Source organism: Macaca mulatta, chromosome 19 (assembly GCF_049350105.2).
Source record: "Macaca mulatta isolate MMU2019108-1 chromosome 19, T2T-MMU8v2.0, whole genome shotgun sequence".
In the NCBI taxonomy this organism is placed as follows: domain Eukaryota; kingdom Metazoa; phylum Chordata; class Mammalia; order Primates; family Cercopithecidae; genus Macaca; species Macaca mulatta.
In genome coordinates, this window is record NC_133424.1 from 62,838,600 (window position 1) to 62,857,201 (window position 18,602).

The 18,602-nt window shown below is 53.8% G+C and overlaps 1 protein-coding gene across 13 annotated transcripts in view; it reads left to right on the forward strand.

Annotated features, from left to right (window-relative positions):
• Nucleotides 1-18,602, forward strand: part of MYBPC2 (myosin binding protein C2) — an 83,636-nt gene that overhangs the window by 15,649 nt on the left and 49,385 nt on the right. For 5 of the 13 annotated variants that reach the window (XM_015124654.3, XM_077980822.1, XM_077980821.1 and 2 more), the window contains 15 exons: nt 179-351; nt 1,516-1,681; nt 4,330-4,436; nt 4,781-4,810; nt 5,347-5,486; nt 7,661-7,820; nt 7,906-8,010; nt 8,769-8,957; nt 9,143-9,277; nt 13,935-14,102; nt 14,266-14,354; nt 14,454-14,649; nt 15,305-15,444; nt 16,779-16,938; nt 17,145-17,281. In XM_015124654.3, coding sequence (XP_014980140.3) covers nt 179-351; nt 1,516-1,681; nt 4,330-4,436; nt 4,781-4,810; nt 5,347-5,486; nt 7,661-7,820; nt 7,906-8,010; nt 8,769-8,957; nt 9,143-9,277; nt 13,935-14,102; nt 14,266-14,354; nt 14,454-14,649; nt 15,305-15,444; nt 16,779-16,938; nt 17,145-17,281 — 2,095 coding nt within the window. Of the gene's footprint in view, nt 1-178; nt 352-1,515; nt 1,682-4,329; nt 4,437-4,780; nt 4,811-5,346; nt 5,487-7,660; nt 7,821-7,905; nt 8,011-8,768; nt 8,958-9,142; nt 9,278-13,934; nt 14,103-14,265; nt 14,355-14,453; nt 14,716-15,225; nt 15,445-16,778; nt 17,066-17,114; nt 17,282-18,602 lie in introns of all 13 variants that reach the window. The other 8 variants (XR_013410051.1, XR_013410052.1, XR_013410053.1 and 5 more) reach the window with 8 other exon arrangements.

Sequence of the window (18,602 nt, forward strand, 5' to 3'; positions counted from 1 at the left end):
CCCTTCACCTGACCTGTGACCCTTCCACCACTCAGGATACCTCTACCACCCTGTATGTCTCCTCTCTCTGGGGACCTGCCTTCTGACCCCTCTGCGTGGGCCCCCGACTGACTCTCCAAGACCCAGTCCGAGGCTGTGCTGTCTCCTCACATCCCGCTCCGTGTCTCATTCCACCTAGGATGAAAGATGGTGTGGAACTGACTCGGGAGGATTCCTTCAAGGCCCGGTACCGCTTCAAGAAGGACGGGAAGCGCCACATCCTCATCTACTCAGATGTGACCCAGGAGGACGGGGGTCATTATCAGGTCATGACCAATGGCGGCCAGTGTGAGGCCGAGCTGATTGTGGAAGGTACGGGGCCTCCAGGTGGGGCAGGGGCTGTACTGCGCATGCTTCTCCCCACAGCTTGAGGTTGCTCAGGCCCCCAGTCTGGAAGTTGTTCCTGACTCCCCTCTTTCCCACACACCCTGTGTTCAGCCCACCAGGGAGATCTGGTGGCTCCAACTTCAAAGTCAATTTGAATCCAGCCAAGCTTGGTGGCTCACGCCTGTAATCCCAGGACTTTGGGAGGCCGAGGCGGGTGGGTCACTTGAGCTTAGGAGTTCGAGACCAGCCTGGCCAACGTGGTGAAACTCCACCTCTACTAAAAATACAAAAAAATTATATTTTTATAATTTATTGAGCGTGGCAGCGTGCACCTGTAGTCCCAGCTACTTGGGAGGCTGAGGCAGGAGAATTGCTTGAACCTAGGAGGCGGAGGTTGCAATGAGCCGAGATTGTGCCACTGCACTCCAGCCTGGGCAACAGAACAAGACTGTCAAAAAAAAAAAAAAAAAAAAAAAAGAAAAGAAAAGAAAAGAAAAGAAAAAGCTGGGCGGGGTGGCTCACACCTGTAATCCCAGCATTTTGAGAGACCAAGGCGGGTGGATCACTTGAGGTCGGGAGTTAGAGACCAGCCTGGCCAACGTGGTGAAACCCCACCACTATTAAAAATACAAAAATTAGCCGGGCGTTGTGGCGTGTGCTTGTAATCCCAGCTACTCAGGAGGCTGAGGCGGGAGTATCACTTGAACCTGGGAGGTGGAGGTTGCAGTGAGCCAAGATCACGCCATTGCACTCCAGCCTGGGTGACAAGAGTGAAACTCCGTCTCAAAAAATATATAAATAAAATAAAATAAATAAAAACCTCAACGTGCTGGGATTACAGGTGTGAACCACTGTGCCTGGCCACCTCAGGGCCTTTGCATGCTCCAGTCCCTCTGCCTGGGAGGCTTTTTTTCATCCTCTGGTGGATTCCTCCCTGCCTCCCTCAGGCCTCCTTGCTCCCTCTTCTGTTTCTTTCTCCACCGCCTCCCCCTAGCATGGGAGCTTCCCAAGGCCAGTGGGTTGTTTCTGGGTTGTCCGTGGCTGGTATCCCCAGTGCCTAGACCAGCGCCTGGCACGCAGTGGGTGCTCACAAGTGTCTGTGCACCAACTGGAGTAGTGACAGCTCCCTGTCTTTCTCTCCCTGACCAGAGAAACAGCTGGAGGTCCTGCAGGACATCGCGGACCTGACGGTGAAGGCCGCAGAACAGGCTGTGTTCAAGTGTGAGGTGTCTGATGAGAAAGTGACAGGCAAATGGTATAAGAATGGGATCGAGGTGCGGCCCAGCAAGAGGATCACCATTTCCCATGTAGGCAGGTGAGGTGTGGGCTGCAGAAGTGGCTGGGGGCAGGCTGTGTGTAGCAGTTAGCTTTAGTTGAATAACAAGCTGTCCCCCACTTTTTTTTTTTAATTGAGATGGAGTTTCTCTCTTGTTGCCCAGGCTAGAGTGCAATGGCACGATCTCAGCTCACTGCAACCTCCGCCTCCTGGGTTCAAGGGATTCTCCTGCCTCAGCCTCCAAGTAGCTGGGATGCACCACCACAACTGGCTAATTTTTTTGTATTTGGTAGAGACGGGGTTTCACCATGTTAGTCAGGTGGGTCTCGAAGTCCTGACCTCAAGTGATCCACCCACCTCAGCCTCTCAAAGTGCTGGGATTACAGGTGTGAGTCACCACGCCTGGACTTTTTCTTTTCTTTTTTCCTTTCTTTTCTCTTTTCTTTTTTTTTTTTTTTTGAGACAGAGTCTTGCACGGCAACCTCCAACTCCAAGGTTCAAGCGATTCTCCTGCTTCAGCCTCCTGACTAGCTGACACTACAGGTGCACACTACCATGCTAATTTTTGCATTTTTAGTCAAGACGGGGTTTTGCCATGTTGGCCAGTCTGGTCTCTAACTCTTGACTTCAGCTGATCCACTCACCTCGGCCTCCCAAAGTGCTGGGATTACAAGTGTGAGCCACCACTCCTGTCCCGTCTCCAAACTTAGAGGTTTAAAAGGATGAGGATTGGGCTCGTTGCAGTGACTCATACCTACAATCTTGGCACTTCGGGAGGCCAAGGCAGGAGGATTTCTTGAGCCCAGGAGTTCGAGACCAGTCTAGGCAACGTAGTGAAACCCTCTCTCTAAATAAATAAATAAATTAGGATTCATTTCATCTTGAGTCTGCAGGTTGGCTGGGGGCTGGCTGATCCAGGATGGCCTCATTCTTACCTCTGTGGTGGCAGGACCTGGGCCCTGCTGACTTTGCGTGGGTGCTGTCAGGACCTCAGCTGGGACAGTTGGGCACCCAGCACGCTGCTCCCTGTGGCACCTCCTCCTCCTCCAGTGAGCTCAGCCTAGCACGTTCATGTGGCAGAGGCAGAGGTCCTGAGAGAGCATGGAAGCAAACAAGACCTTTGTGGCCCAGGCTGGAAACTGGTCCAATGCCACTTCCGCCATAGTCTGTTGGGCAAGGAAAGTCCCAGGTCAGCTCTGAGTCAAGGGCTGGGAAGCAGACTCCACCACCTGATGGGGATGCTGCAAGGCCGCATTGCAAGGGCATGGACACGGGCAGAGAAAGGTCTCTGGCCATATCTGCTAACAGTCCACACGGGCGCCAGCTCAGAAAACAAGAAGCTGGAATTCAACAGGTCGCACGTGGACACCTAAGACAAACACCTGCTTACCTGCAGAATGCGTGATAATCTCCATGACGCCTGGAGAGCATCGTGCTGTCCAGGGCTTCCTGGCAATAGCTCTTAGTGGGATGTAGGCGTTCCCTGTGTTCTGTGTAGGGAACCATGCTGGCTGGTGGTCTCAATAATGATGACAATGGCCAGGCGCAGTGGCTCACACCTATAATCCTAGTACTTTGGGAGGCCGAGTACTTTGGGAGGTGGATCACTTGAGGTCAGGAGTTTGAGACCAGCCTGGCCAACATGGTGAAATCCCCATCTCTACGAAAAACACAAAAATTAGCTGGGTGTTGTGTTACACGCCCATAGTCCCAGCCACTCGAACTCCTGGGCTCAAGCAATTCTTGATCCTCAGCCTCCCAAAGTGCTGGGATGTGAGCCACTGCACCTTTTTCGATGCTTTACAACAACCTTCATGTAGATTGGTATCGTTACCCCTATTTTATAGATGAAGAAACAGAGGCACAGAGAGGTTAAGTAACTTGCCCAGGCCGGGCGCGGTGGCTCAAGCCTGTAATCCCAGCACTCTGGGAGGCCGAGGCGGGCGGATCACGAGGTCAGGAGATCGAGACCATCCTGGCTAACACAGTGAAACCCCGTCTCTACTAAAAAAATACAAAAAACTAGCCGGGCGAGGTGGCGGGCGCCTGTAGTCCCAGCTATTCGGGAGGCTGAGGCAGGAGAATGGCGTAAACCCGGGAGGCGGAGCTTGCAGTGAGCTGAGATCTGGCCACTGCACTCCAGCCCGGGCGACAGAGCGAGACTCCGTCTCAAAAAAAAAAAAAAAAAAAAAAGTAACTTGCCCAAGGTCACACAGCTACCGATTTGAACATAGGCCACAGCATTCCAAAGCCCTGGATAAGAATGCAGGCATGTGGCCGGGCGCGGTGGCTCAAGCCTGTAATCCCAGCACTTTGGGAGGCCGAGACGGGCGGATCACAAGGTCAGGAGATCGAGACCATCCTGGCTAACACGGTGAAACCCCGTCTCTACTAAAAAATACAAAAAACTAGCCGGGTGAGGCGGCGGGCGCCTGTAGTCCCAGCTACTCGGGAGGCTGAGGCAGGAGAATGGCGTAAACCCGGGAGGCGGAGCTTGCAGTGAGCTGAGATCCGGCCACTGCACCCCAGCCTGGGCGACAGAGCAAGACTCCGTCTCAAAAAAAAAAAAAAAAAAAAAGAATGCAGGCATGTGAATTGCACTGAGGGAAGCTGATGAGACGGTGCAGTCCCATAGTGGTCCCCAGTGCAATCTGGCCCGAACCCTACCCTGCTCCCCCACCCCTTAGGTTCCACAAGCTGGTGATCGATGACGTCCGCCCAGAGGATGAGGGAGACTACACGTTCGTGCCTGACGGCTACGCCCTGTCGCTTTCGGCCAAGCTCAACTTCCTGGGTGAGGATGCCCCTTCCTCCTTCCCTGGGGGCTATAGGATCCACCTTCCCAGACGCAGGGCCCGGGATGTCCCCCTCCAGGATTAAGGTTCCCTGAGTGCGAATGAGGACGACAGCAAGCCTCTGTTCCGCTCATGGCTGGAGTCAGAAGATGGAGGGAGAGCACTGAACTCACCGCCGCCTGCCGCCTGGGAGGAGGGGTGGCTCCTGGGCCTGAACCTGTCCCCAGCACCCCAGTTCCCAGGGAGACTGCCAGACCCCATCACCTCTTCCTCTGGGCTGTGAAGGTGGGGTGAGGGGCCTGCTGGGTTTAGACCTAACCGTCCACTCTTCTTTGTCTTCCAGAAATCAAGGTGGAGTATGTTCCCAAGCAAGGTGAGCACCACGGGCTGCGCTGGGAGAGGGTCCGAGGGAGGAGGGGCGGGGCTGAGGGAGGAGGGGAATGGCCGAGGGAGGATAGGCGGGGCGAGGGTGGATGGGCAGGGCGCGGGAGGATGGGTGGGGCGAGGAAGGAGGGGCGGGTCTGAGGGGGAGGAGTGGGGCTGAGGGAGGAGGGGCATGGCTGAGGGAGGAGGGGCGGGGGGGTGCTGAGGGAGGGAGGAGGGGCGGGGAGCCCACAGACGGGGGTGGGGGTGGTCAGCCGAGAGAGGAGGGACTGGAGTCCAAGGGAGGAGGGGCTGGGGGCCTGGATCCCTGGGTCTGAGGGAGGAGGGGCTGGGGGCCTGGATCCCTGGGTATGAGGGAGGAGGGGCTGGGGGCCTAGACTGTAGGGTCTCAGGGAGGAGGGGTTGGGGGCCTGGACCCCTGGGACTCTCTCTGTTGGAACCCAACTTTTCCGAGATCCTCTCCTGCCGACTGGGAAGGCCCAGCGGCCCACCTCCAGGGTCCCCGTATCTCTTCTGTGCCACCAGAACCACCAAAAATCCACTTGGATTGCTCGGGGAAGACCTCAGAGAATGCGATTGTGGTTGTGGCTGGAAACAAGCTGAGGCTGGACGTGTCCATCACAGGGGAGCCCCCTCCCGTCGCCACTTGGCTGAAGGGAGATGAGGTGGGTCGGGGCCGCCCCTCTGTCCTGACTCCCTTTAGGCAAGTCTCTTTCCCCCTGAGCCTCAGTTTCATCCTCTATAAAATGAGGGTGATGATTCCTTCTTCACAGGGTTGTTTTGAAGATTGGAGATTATGTTTGCCCATCACAGGTGTGGGCCTAGTACACGGTGGACTTTCCATCCACTCATCTTTCAGTTAATTAATCAAACGATCGACCAGTTTAGCCTTCTAGCCATCCAGTAACTCATCCGCCCATCCAGCTGATGATTTTTTCATCAACTAATTGGTTAATTCACCCAGCCATCCACTCATCCAGTAAATAATCCGTTTGTCCATTTATCCATCAACCAATCCAGTTATCCATTCATCCAGAAACACATCTACCCACTTATCTATCTATCTATCTATCTATCTATCTATCTATCTATCTATCTATCTGTCTGTCTGTCTGTCTGTCTGTCTATCTATCTATCTATGTATCTATCTATCTATCTATGTATCTATGTATGTATGTATGTATCTATGTATGTATGTATCTATCTATCTATGTATCTATGTATCTATGTACATATGTAGGTATGTATCTATGTATGTACCTATCATCTATGTACCTATCTAATGTATCTATGTATGTATGTATCTATCTAATGTACCTATCTATCATCTATGTATCTATCATCTATGTATCTATTGTATGTATGTATGTATGTATGTATGTATCTATCTATCTATCTATCTATCTATCTATCTATCTATCTATCTATATTTTTGAGAGGGGGAATCTCACTCTGTTACCCAGGCTGGAGTGCAGTGGCATGGTCTTGGCTCACGGCAACCTCCACCTCCCAGGCTCAAGTAATCCTCCCGCCTCAGCCTCTTGAGTAGCTGGGACCACCATGCCTGGCTAATTTTTTGTATTTTTGTAGGGACAGGGTTTCGCCATGTTGCCCAGGCTGGTCTCGAACTCCTGAGCTCAAGCGATCCTTCCACTTTGGCCTCCCAAAGTGTTGGGATTATGGGCGTGAGCCAACATGCCCAGCCATATCTATATATTCCTATATCCATCCATCCAACAAATATTTTAACCTTGCATGTCCCAGGCCCTGGGACAGCTCGATTTTTCATTTCTCCACTGTGCTTCCATTTCCTCTTCTGTAAAATGGATAGACTTGGCTCAATATCCATCCATTCCCTCACTCAGCAAACATCCCCTAAAGTTTCCTTTGCACCAGGTGCTGAGGATGCAACCGTGAGTCGGATGTAGCTCCTGCCCTCCAAGAGCCTTCATTTTACTTAAAATTTATTTATTTTTAAATTTGAGACAGGGTCTCACTATGTTGCCCACGCTGGTCTTGAACTCCTGGGCTTGAGTGATACTCCTGCTTCAGCCTCCCAAAGTGCTGGAATTACGGGCATGAGCCACCTTGTCCCACTCAGGAGCCTTCACTCTTGTGGAGACGCAAACACCTGCCCAAGCAGCCACGGTCCAGGGTGCTCTGGCTGAGATAAAGGGAGGTTCTAGAAGCTATGAGAACCCAGGGGCTGGAGCCAGCACTTCCAGCTGAGGGTATCCAGGAAGGTTTCCTGGAAGAGGTGTCTTCTGGGTGTGTCCTGAAGGATGAGTAAGAGCTTAGTGTTGCATGCACAGGGACCAGCCTTGCAAAATCTCTGGGACAAGGCAGTCTGGTTTTTTGTTTTTTTTTCTTTTTTATTTTTTTCCAGATGGAGTTTCGCTCTTGTTGCCCAGGCTGGAGTGCAGTGGTGTGATCTCGGTTCACCACAACCTCTGCCTCCTGGGTTTAAGCGATTCTCCTGCCTCAGCCTCCTGAGTAGCTGGGATTACAGGCATGCACCACCAGGCCCGGCTAATTTTGTATTTTTAGTAGAGACGGGGTTTCACCATGTTGGCCAGGCTGGTTGCAAACTCCCAACCTCAGTTGATCTGCCCGCCTCGGCTTCCCAAAGTGCTGGGATTACAGGTGTGAGCCACCGCACCCGGCCCAGTCTGGTGTTTTTAACGAAGGACGGCATGTGGAGGAGGGCAGTGGAGCGAGTGAGGACTCTGTGTGTTGATGGGGAATCACGGGAGGATTCTGAGCAGGGGAGTGGCAGAGGCAGGCCTGGGTTTGCTTGGGGACACGATGGGGTGCAAGGCCATCTTGTGGCTGTGTCCAGGTATTCACGACCACCGAGGGCAGGGTCCGCATCGAGAAGCGGGCAGACTCCAGCAGCTTTGTGATTGAGAGCGCAGAGCGGACAGACGAGGGCCGCTATACCATCAAGGTCACCAACCCCGTCGGCGAGGATGTGGCTTCCATCTTCCTGCGGGTTGTGGGTGAGCAGAGAAAGCCGAGGTGGCCGGGCCAAGGGGTGACTCCCTGAGACCCCGAGGGGCCACCTGACTCTCCTGCCCCCCGCAGATGTCCCAGACCCCCCGGAGGCCGTGCGTATCACCTCGGTTGGAGAGGATTGGGCCATCCTTGTCTGGGAGCCACCTAAGTACGATGGGGGGAAGCCGGTCACCGGTGAGTGCCTCTGTCTTCATGACCTCTGACCTTCCCTCCTTCTGCCTTCGTTTTTTTGTTTTGTTTTGTTTTGTTTTTGGTTTTTTTTTTTTTGAGACGGAGTCTCACTCTATCGCCCAGGTTGGAGTGCAGTGGCTCAATCTTGGTTCACTGCAACCTCTGCCTCCCGGGTACAAGCAATTCTCCTGCCTCAGCCTCCCAAGTAACTGGGATTACAGGTGCCCATCACCACGCCCGGCTAATTTTTGTATTTTTAGTAGAGATGGGGTTTTACCATGTTGGCCAGGCCAGTTTCGAACTCCTGACCTAAAGTGATCTGCCCACCTCAGGCTCCCAAAGTGCTGGGATTACAGGCGCCAGCCACGGCACCAGTCTCTGCTTTCTCCTTGACCTCCCAAAGCCCTTAGCATCCTCAGTGACCTGCCTCTGACCCCTGATTTTCCATTTTGCCGTCTTAATCCCTTTGCTCTTCCCTCTTCCTTTACTCGCTGGTGACCTGGGAATTCTCACTTTGACCAGTAGCCTGCGTTTTTCTATGGCTTCTGGCCCCCTGGTTCATGAGCTGTGACCCCCTCTTGATTCCTGACTCCAGGACCGGTGGCCTCTGAATGCTCTGTGGCCCCTGAGATCCACCTACGATTCATGGCCTCAGACCGCCCTGGGTCATGCGATCCTCTGGATATGACCCTCACTCCCCCAGCTGACTTGTGCCCTGTGCCCTCCCGCTCCCTCTTCTCCTCTCTGCTTGGAGCCTCCAGGGTACCTCCTGGAGCGGAAGAAGAAGGGCTCTCAGCGCTGGATGAAGCTGAACTTTGAGGTCTTCACGGAGACCACCTATGAGTCCACCAAGATGATCGAGGGCATCCTGTATGAGATGCGTGTCTTCGCCGTCAATGCCATAGGGGTCTCCCAGCCCAGCATGAACACCAAGCCTTTCATGCCTATTGGTAATGTCCCCCCTCACTCTGATCCATCAACCCCGTCCACCTCTGGCCCATCTTTTGCCCGTCATCAGTCTCTGACCTTACACCCTGGCCTTCTGACCAATCATTCTACCTCTGACCCCTGCCCCTTCCTGCTGGCCCCTGACCCCTCATTCCCCCCATATCCTCTTTTTTCTGGATGCTTCCAGCACCCACGAGTGAACCCCTGCACCTGATAGTGGAGGATGTGACAGACACCACCACCACACTCAAGTGGAGGCCTCCGAACAGGATCGGGGCAGGCGGCATCGATGGGTACCTGGTGGAGTACTGCCTGGAAGGCTGTGAGTGATCCTGGCAGGCCTGGTGGGGGTGGTGGCTAGCACAGGTGGGTGTCCAGTCCAGGGAGCTGAAAATAGCACCGTGCAGGGAGGGAGGTGGGTGCAGGGAGGGAGGTGGGTGCAGGGAGGGAGGTGGGTGCAGGGAGGGAGGTGGGTGCAGGGAGGGAGGTGGGTGCAGTGGTCTGCTCGTGTTTTGTGTCTGTACTGTCATAAGTCCCCGGACGGGACCCCCAGTGACTAGTGTTTCTCTCCCTTCTTCCCTTCTACACCCATCCTCCAGACAGCAGTGACTTTCTGTCCATTCCATCTGTCCTTCCATCCCCCATTTATCTTTTTTCTTTTACCTCTATGACTTCTTCTTTCTTCTATTCATTTATCCATCTAACCAATCTTTCCTTCATCCATCTTAACAACCACCCATCCATCCATCTGTCCATCTATCTGTCCACCTGTCTGTATATCCATCCATCCATATTTCCATCCATCTGTCCATCCATCCATCCATCCATCCATCCATATTTCCATCCATCTGTCCATCCATCCATCCATCCATCCATCCATCCATCCATCCAACCATCCATATTTCCATCCACCCACCCACCCACCCATATTTCCATCTATCTATCCATTCATCCATCCATTTATCCACCCATCCACCCACCCATCCATATTTCCATCTATCCATCCACCCATCCCTCCATTCATCCATCTGTCCACCTGTCCATCATCCATCCATCCATCCATCCATCCATCCATCCATCCATCTATCCATCCATCCATCCATCCATCCATCCATCCATCCATATTTCCATCCATCTATCCATCCATATTTCCATCTACCAACCCACCCACCCATATTTCCATCTATCTATCCATCCATCCATCCATTTATCCATCCATCCACCCACCCATCCATATTTCCATCCATCCATCCATCCATCCATCCCTTCATTCGTCCATCTGTCCCCCATCCATCCATCCATCCATCCATCCGTCTATCCATCCTTCTGTCCACCCATCCATCTGTCCATCCATCCATTCATCCATCCATCCAATCATCCATCCATCCATCCATAGTTCCTTCCTTCGTTTCTCTCTCTCTCTCTCTCTCTCTTTTTTTTTTTTGAGATGCAGTCTTGCTCTGTCGCCCAGGCTAGAATTCAGTGGTGCGATCTCGGCTCACTGCAAGCTCCGCCTCCCAGGTTCACGGCATTCTCCTGCCTCAGCCTCCCAGGTAGCTGGGACTACAGGCACCTGCCACCACGCCTGGCTAATTTTGTGTGTGTGTGTGTGTGTGTGTGTATTTTTAGTAGAGACGGGGTTTCACTGTGTTAGCTAGGATGGTCTCGATCTCCTGACCTCGTGATCCACCCACCTCGGCCTCCCAAAGTGCTGGGATTACAGGTGTGAGCCGCGGCGCCCAACCTTCTCTCTCTTTTTTAATTTTTGAGACAGGATCTCACTCTGTCATCCAGGCTGGAGTGCAATGGCACAATTATAGCTCACTGCAGCCTCAATCTCCTGGACTCAAGTGATCTTCCCACCTCAGCTTCTCAAGTAGCTGAGACTGCAAGCATGTGCCACCACACCTCGCTAATTTTTTGATTTTTTTTTTTTTTTTTTTTTTTTTTTTTTTTTTGGAGACGGAGTCTCGCGCTGTGTCACCCAGGCTGGAGTGCAGTGGCGCGATCTCGGCTCACTGCAAGCTCCGCCTCCCAGGTTCACGCCATTCTCCTGCCTCAGCCTCCGAGTAGCTGGGACTACAGGCGCCCGCCACCACGCCCGGATAGTTTTTTGTATTTTTAGTAGAGACGGGGTTTCACCGTGTTAGCCAGGATGGTCTCGATCTCCTGACCTCGTGATCCACCCGCCTCAGCCTCCCAAAGTGCTGGGATTACAGGCTTGAGCCACCGCGCCCGGCCAATTTTTTGATTTTTTGTAGACACAGGGTCTCACCATGTTGCCCAGGCTGGTCTCAAACTCTTGGGCTCAAGCCATCTGTCCACCTTAGTTTCCCAAAGTGCTGGGATTACAGGTGTGAGCCGCCGTGCCCGACCCCTTTTTCCCTTTTATTGCTCCCTTTTTCCCTTTCTCTCTGTCCTCTCTCCCTTCCTTCCCTCCTGCTTGGCATTCACTTGTCTACCCAGTCATCCATCCATCCATCCTTCTATCCATCTGAAAGTCGTTTGAATCATCCAACCATCCATTCAGGAACATTTTTTTTTTTTTGAGACAGAGTCTCACTCTATTGCCCAGGCTGGACTGCAATGACACAATCTCACTGCAACCTCCGGCTCCTGGGTTCAAGTGATTCTCCTGCCTCAGCCTCCTGAGTAGCTGGGATTACATGCACCCACCACAATGCCCAGGTAGTTTTTGTATTTTTAGTAGAGATGGAGTTTCACCTTGCTGGCCAGGCTGGTCTCGAACCCTGACCTCGTCATGATCCACCTGCCTCGGTCTCCCAAAGTGCTGAGATTACAGGCGTGAGCCACTGCACCCGGCCCAGTATCATTTTTTCATCCATATATCTATCTCTTCACCACTATCTTTGCTTCTTTCCTTCTTTCTACCTGTATAGCCATCCCACCATCTGTCCACCTAACTAGCCATTGTCTTTCTGCCTTTCCATTTGTCATCTGTACCTCCATACATCCACTCTCCATCCTCCACCAAACAAACATTCGCTGAGCACTGACTTGTGTCCGGCCCAGCGCCATGGCTATGGAGATGTCTCAGACACAGCCATCTCTCTGGGAGAACAGACGAGATCACCTCGACACAATATCCCCGGCCTTAAAGTCAGACAGATGGGGTTCCAACCCTGCCTCTCCACTGTCTAACTTTGTGTCCTTGGGTGAGTCTCTGAGCCTCAGTCTCTTCATCTAACCATGGCGAAGACAGTTCTCATCTTGACAGGGTACAGTGACGATGAACTTGAGAATGCATGGAAAGGAGGGATGGTTGAACCCTCATCAGCTTCCTCCCTCCTCCTCTCCTCCATGTTCTTTACCCCATTCCTCCCTGTCTGGCTGCTCCCACCCTGACGTTTCAGAAGCCAGCTTGTTAGAGTTCACTCTGTTGATTGCTGCTTTGAGCCAACAACCATGAGTTTCCCAGCCCACGGCCATAAACCCAAGACAGAAAGGCATGTAACAAAAAGCAGGCAATGTGAAGAGCTCTGACCGTGTCCTCAGCCCGCCCTCCCAGACACCCACCTGGCTGTGCCCTCAGACAGCGCCACGATCCCTGTTCCTCTGCGCCAGCCTCGCAGGAGAGCAGAGCTTGAGAGCGTGCTGGAGTCAGACAGGCTTGGGTTTAACAACCTAGTCCACGGAGCCTGAGCTGTGTGTCCAGGCAGGTCTCGAACTCCTGGACTTGAGAGATCCTCCTGCCTTGGCTTCCCAAAGTGCTGGGATTACAGGCATGAGCCATTGCACCCGGGGAAAGTTTTGTTTTTTTGTTTTGTTTAGTTTTGTTTTTTGTTTTTGACAGAGTCTCGCTCTGTTGCCCAGGCTGGAACGCAATGGGGTGATCTCGGCTCACTGCAACCTCTGCCTCCCAGGTTCAAGCGATTCTCCTGCCTCAGCCTCCCGAGTAGCTGGGATTACAGTTGCCTGTCACCTTGCCCGGCTAATTATTGTAGTTTTAGTAGAGACAGGGTCTTGCCATGTTGGCCAGGCTGGTCTCGAACTCCTGGACTCAAGTGATCTGCCCACCTCTGCCTCCCAAAGTGCTGGGATTACAAGCATGAGCCACTGCCTCCAGTTGAAAGTTCTTTAACCTCTCTGGTCCTCATCCTAACATGTTAGGGATGGTTTCTCACCCCTAACATTGGGATAGCACAGCGTTGAGGTAAGAATTAATGAACAATGCCTGTAATCCCAGCACTTTGGGAGGCCGAGGTGGGTGGATCACGAGGTCAGGTGATCCTGGCCAACATGGCGAAACCCCATCTCTACTAAAAATACAAAAATTAGCAGGGCATGGTGGTGCGCACTGTAATCCCGGCTACTCAGGAGGCTGAGGCAGGAGAATCACTTGAACCCAGGAGGCGGAGGTTGCAGTGAGTCAAGATCTCGCCATTGCACTCCAGCCTGGCGACAGGGCGAGACTCCGTCTAAAAAAAAAAAGAAGGCCGGGCGTGGTGGCTCAAGCCTGTAATCCCAGCACTTTGGGAGGCCGAGACGGGCGGATCACGAGGTCAGGAGATCGAGACCATCCTGGCTAACCCGGTGAAACCCCGTCTCTACTAAAAAATACAAAAAACTAGCCGGGCGAGGTGGCGGGCGCCTGTAGTCCCAGCTACTCGGGAGGCTGAGGCAGGAGAATGGTCTAAACCCGGGAGGCAGAGCTTGCAGTGAGCTGAGATCCGGCCACTGCACTCCAGCCTGGGCTGCAGAGTGAGACTCCGTCTCAAAAAAAAAAAAAAAAAAAAAAAAAAAAAAAAAAAAAAAAAAAAAGAATTAATGAGCGAACAGATGTGCCACCCTTAGAACCTGGCCATGATGAATGCTTAACTAGCGCCAGCTGCTGCTGCTGCTTCTGCAGGGAACTTGCCCAGTTCTCACTCGCTGCGTGGGGCCCAAATCCCCGGGAGAAACGGGAGCGGAGGGTGGGAGGAGGGCATGAGATCCGCCAGCAGGGCCTCTCTCCCCAGCGGACGAATGGGTCTCTGCCAACACGGAGCCCGTGGAGCGCTGCGGCTTTACCGTCAAGAATCTCCCGACCGGAGCCAGAATCCTCTTCCGAGTCGTTGGGGTCAACATCGCGGGGCGCAGCGAGCCGGCCACCCTGGCCCAGCCGGTCACCATCAGGGAGATTGCGGGTGCGTGGCCCCTGACCCTGCGCTCCGAAAGACCAAGCTGGCGTCGTCCCGCCTGCCCTTTCCGTGTCGTCGACAGGACCTCCCCAGACAGTCTCATCGCCATTGGCCCCTGGAATGTGCCCCGGCCCCCCGCTGAGCCCCCTCCCTGTGTTTGCGCCCTCAGAGCCACCCAAGATCCGGCTCCCCCGCCACCTCCGCCAGACCTACATCCGCAAAGTGGGAGAGCAGCTCAACCTTGTCATCCCCTTCCAGGTCAGGGGAGCGGGGTCAGGGGCCCGGGGTCCGCTCCTGCCGCAAGCCCCCTTTGTGCGGGTGGAGCCCCGCTGACCCCGCCCCGCCCTCTCCCCGCAGGGAAAGCCCCGGCCCCAGGTGGTGTGGACCAAGGGCGGCGCCCCGGTGGACACCTCCCGCGTGCACGTGCGGACCAGCGACTTCGACACCGTGTTCTTCGTGCGCCAGGCGGCCCGCTCCGACTCCGGGGAGTACGAGCTGAGCGTGCAGATCGAGAACATGAAGGACACCGCCACCATCCACATCCGCGTCGTGGGTGCGCGCGCTGGGGAGGGCCCCTGGTGGTCGGGAGGGGCAGGGATGGGGAGCGATGCGGGAGGAGGTGAGTTGAGGTGTGGGAGAGGTGGTGAGAGATGAGGGGTGGGAGAGGAGGTGAGATGAGGGGTGGGAGAGCTGAGATGAGGGGTGGGAAAGGAGGTGGGAGATGAGGGGTGGGAGAGGAGGTGGGAGATGAGGGGTGGGAGAGGAGGTGAGATGAGGGGTGGGAGAGGTGAGAGATGGGGGGAAAGGAGGTGGGAGATGAGGGGTGGGAGAGGAGGTGAGGAGATGAGTAGGGGAGGGGGAGAGGAGGTGAAGAGATGAGGAGGGGGAGACTAGATAAGGAGCAAGGCAAATACCAGGGCTAGGAATGGAGGAGAGATGAAGATGGGGAACCCTTGAGAGAGAGATTGGGTGGAGAGAGGAAGTGGGGAGACATGGGGGTGAGGAGGGGAGTTGAGGAGGGATGAGGATGGCCCAGGATAAGAGGAAGTGGAGAGATTGGGATGGGGGAAGCCGTAGGTAAGAATGGGAATGGGGCATAAGAGAGGTTAGAATCAGAAGAAGAGGGTAGGGGTGTGGAGAGGGGAGGGGAGGGGAGTGGCTGGACATCCCAAAACCCGGACTGACTTGTCACACTTCCCCACTTCCAGAAAAGGCTGGGCCCCCCATAAACGTGATGGTGAAGGAGGTGTGGGGCACGAACGCGCTGGTGGAGTGGCAGGCCCCCAAAGATGATGGGAACAGTGAGATCACGGGGTATTTCGTCCAGAAAGCAGACAAAAAGACCATGGTGAGAGAGCAGAGGGGGCGACGGGGAAGAGCCGGTGAGGTGGGCAGAGCAGGTGCAGATGTCCCCCTTTCACAGCTGGAAGGGCAGGGAGGGGCCCAGAGGCTGGAGGACCGGCTGGGGCCAGGAGGGAAGCCTTTTAGCTGAGACTCGGCACGTGATGGGTTTTCATTTTCTTTTTTCACTGAGGTAAACATCACATAACGGAATTAGCCATTCGCTGTTTTAAAGCGAACAATTCAGCAGCCCTTAAGACATTTGCAGGGTTGTGCAGCCACCGCCTCTACCCAGTCCATTATCATCCCCCAGAGGAAGCCCTGTATCCAATAGCGCCACCCCCTGGTCTCCCCTGGCCCCAGCCCCTGGCAGCCACCCATTTGCTTTCTGTCTCCCTGGATTTACCTACTCTGGACATTTCATACACATGGAATCCTAGCTATGTGACCTTGTGTCTGACTTTGTTAACTCAGCACAACATCTTCAAAGTTCATCCATGCTGCAGGGTGCAGGGTGTGTCCATGCGGCAATCCTGTTTTTAGAATTATTTTTTTTTGAAACAGGGTCTTACTCTGTCACCCAGGCTAGAGTGCAGTGGTGCAATCTGTGATCCCCCCCCCATCTTAGCCTCCCAAGTAGCTGGCACGTGCCACCATGCCCTGCTAATTTTTGTAGAAACGGGGTCTCACTACATTGTCCAGGCTGGTCTTGAACTCCTGGACCCAAGTCATCCTCCCACCTTGGCCTCCCAAAGTGTTGGGATTACAGGCGTGAACGACTGCAACTGGTCTTAATTTCTTTTAAATTTTTTTAAATTTTTATTTTTGAGACAGGGTCTTGCTCTGTCACCCAGGCTGGAATGCAATGGCATCTTCATGGCTCATTGCAGCCTCAAACTCCCAGGTTCAAGCAATCCTCCTTCCTCAACCTCTCGAGTAGCTGGGACTACAGGTGCTGGCCACCAGACCTGGCTAATTTTTTGATTTTTTTGAAGAGACAGGGTCTCGCTGTGTTGCCCACGGTGGTCTCGAACTCCTGGGCTCAGGTGAGCCTCCCACCTTGGCCTCCCGAAGAGCTGGGATTACAGGCGTGAGCCATGGTGCCTGACTCCTCCTTAGAGTTGAATGATGTTCCCTTGTCTGGGCTGGCCAGTTCGTTTGTCCATCCCTGCACTGATGGGCGCTGGGTTGGCTCCACCTGTTGGCCACTGTGTGTGCCACGAGTGACAAGATTTTTAAACACTGGATGTGCTTTTCTCACCCTTTCTTGCATCTGTGTCTGTGTCTAATCCCGTGATCCTGTGGCCCCGACCCCCTGGTCCCTCCCTGTCCCTACACTAGGAGTGGTTCAACGTCTATGAACGTAACCGGCACACTAGCTGTACTGTGTCTGACCTCATCGTGGGCAATGAATACTATTTCCGAGTTTACACTGAGAACATCTGTGGGCTCAGTGACTCACCTGGTGTCTCCAAGAATACAGCCCGCATCCTCAAGACAGGTATAGCCATCCTGCTCCACGGCCCAGGCCCACCCCCTCCACCCTCTTGCCCAGGTCCCACCTGGACTCCCTCCGCCCTCCCCTCCCCTCCCCACTGGGGTTGACTGCACCTAGTTATGGGGAAGAAGTGATTGTGGTTTGTTCCCCGGCTGGTGTCAGGGGATGATCTAGATCAGTCGTCTCATGGGTGCATCCTCTCTCCGCAGGAATCACCTTAAAACCGTTCGAGTATAAGGAGCATGACTTCCGGATGGCTCCGAAGTTCCTGACGCCTCTCATAGACCGGGTGGTCGTGGCTGGGTACTCGGCGGCTCTCAATTGCGCTGTCAGAGGCCACCCAAAGGTGCCTGGGCAGGGACCCAGAGCTGTGTGTGTGTTGCCTTGTGGGGAATCTTCCATACAACGAAGCCCCCGCTCCCCATCACGCCAGTTCTTCCTCCCCGAGTTCTCTGTCTCAAGGGATTTAGTCACTTAAAACAATTTTTTAAATTGATTTTGTTTTTTTGAGACAGGGTCTTGCTGTATCACCCAGGCTGGAGTGCAGTGATGTGATCACAGCTCGCTGCAACCTTGACCTCCTGGGCTCAAGTGATTCTCCCACCTCATCCTCCTGAGTAGCTGGGACCACAAGCATGAACCACTATGCCCAGCTACTTTTATGGTTTGTAGAGATGGGGTCTTGCTATGTTGTCCAGGCTGGTCTTGAACTCCTAGGCTCAAGTGATTCTCCTGCCTCGGCCTCCCAAAGTGCTGGGATTACAGGTGTGAGCCACCATGCCCAGACTGGACTTGCTCGCTTTTCACCCACTTCCTGTAGCTCCTCTGACCACAGCCCAAGTCTCAGACGATCAATCACACCTTGCCTTTGGCTTCCTGCCTTTTTCCTTCTATTTTTTTTTTTTTTCTGAGACCAGGCTCAAGTGCAGTGGTGCGATCTTGGCTCACTGCAACCGCCTCCCAGATTCAAGCGATTCTCCCGTCTCAGCCTCCTGAGTAGCTAGGATTACAGGTGTGCACCACCATGCCCAGCTAATTTTGTATTTTTACTAGAGACAGGGTTTTGTTGACCTCAGGTGATCCACGCCTCGGCCTCCCAAAGTGCTGGGATTACAGGTGTGAGCCACTGCGCCCGGCCTCTTGCCTTTTTCTTTGTCCCGTCAGGTAATAGCTTGTCTAGGCAGCTTGAGGAGAGGACCATGAAGTCTCTCTTGCTCTGTCCAAGGACAAATGCCAGTCCCGTGGAAAAAGAAACCTTGGGAGCAGGGGCAGCCTGAACCGCCATGGCTCCCCAGGGTCTGCCTGTCCAGCCGTTTCCCGACTGCTGTTTGGGAGTGTGGACACTTGCAACCTAGAGCTCGTTTAGACCAGGGGTTGGCAAACCATCGCCCATGGGTCAAATCCACCTGCCACCTGTTTCTCTCAATAAAGATTTATTGGAACACGGGCCATGCACATTTATGTTTTGTTTACAGCTACTGCAGACAAAATGTAAATAAATGTGCGTGGCTCATGTTCCAGACCCAGAGACCACAGGGCCCAAAAAGCCTGAAATATTCACCATCTGGCCCTTTATAGGAACAGTTTGCCAGCTTCTGGTCTGGGCTGTAGGTTCTTCGCTTTAGCCCCCTTAAGGCATACCATGGATTCATTGGTTCACCATCTCC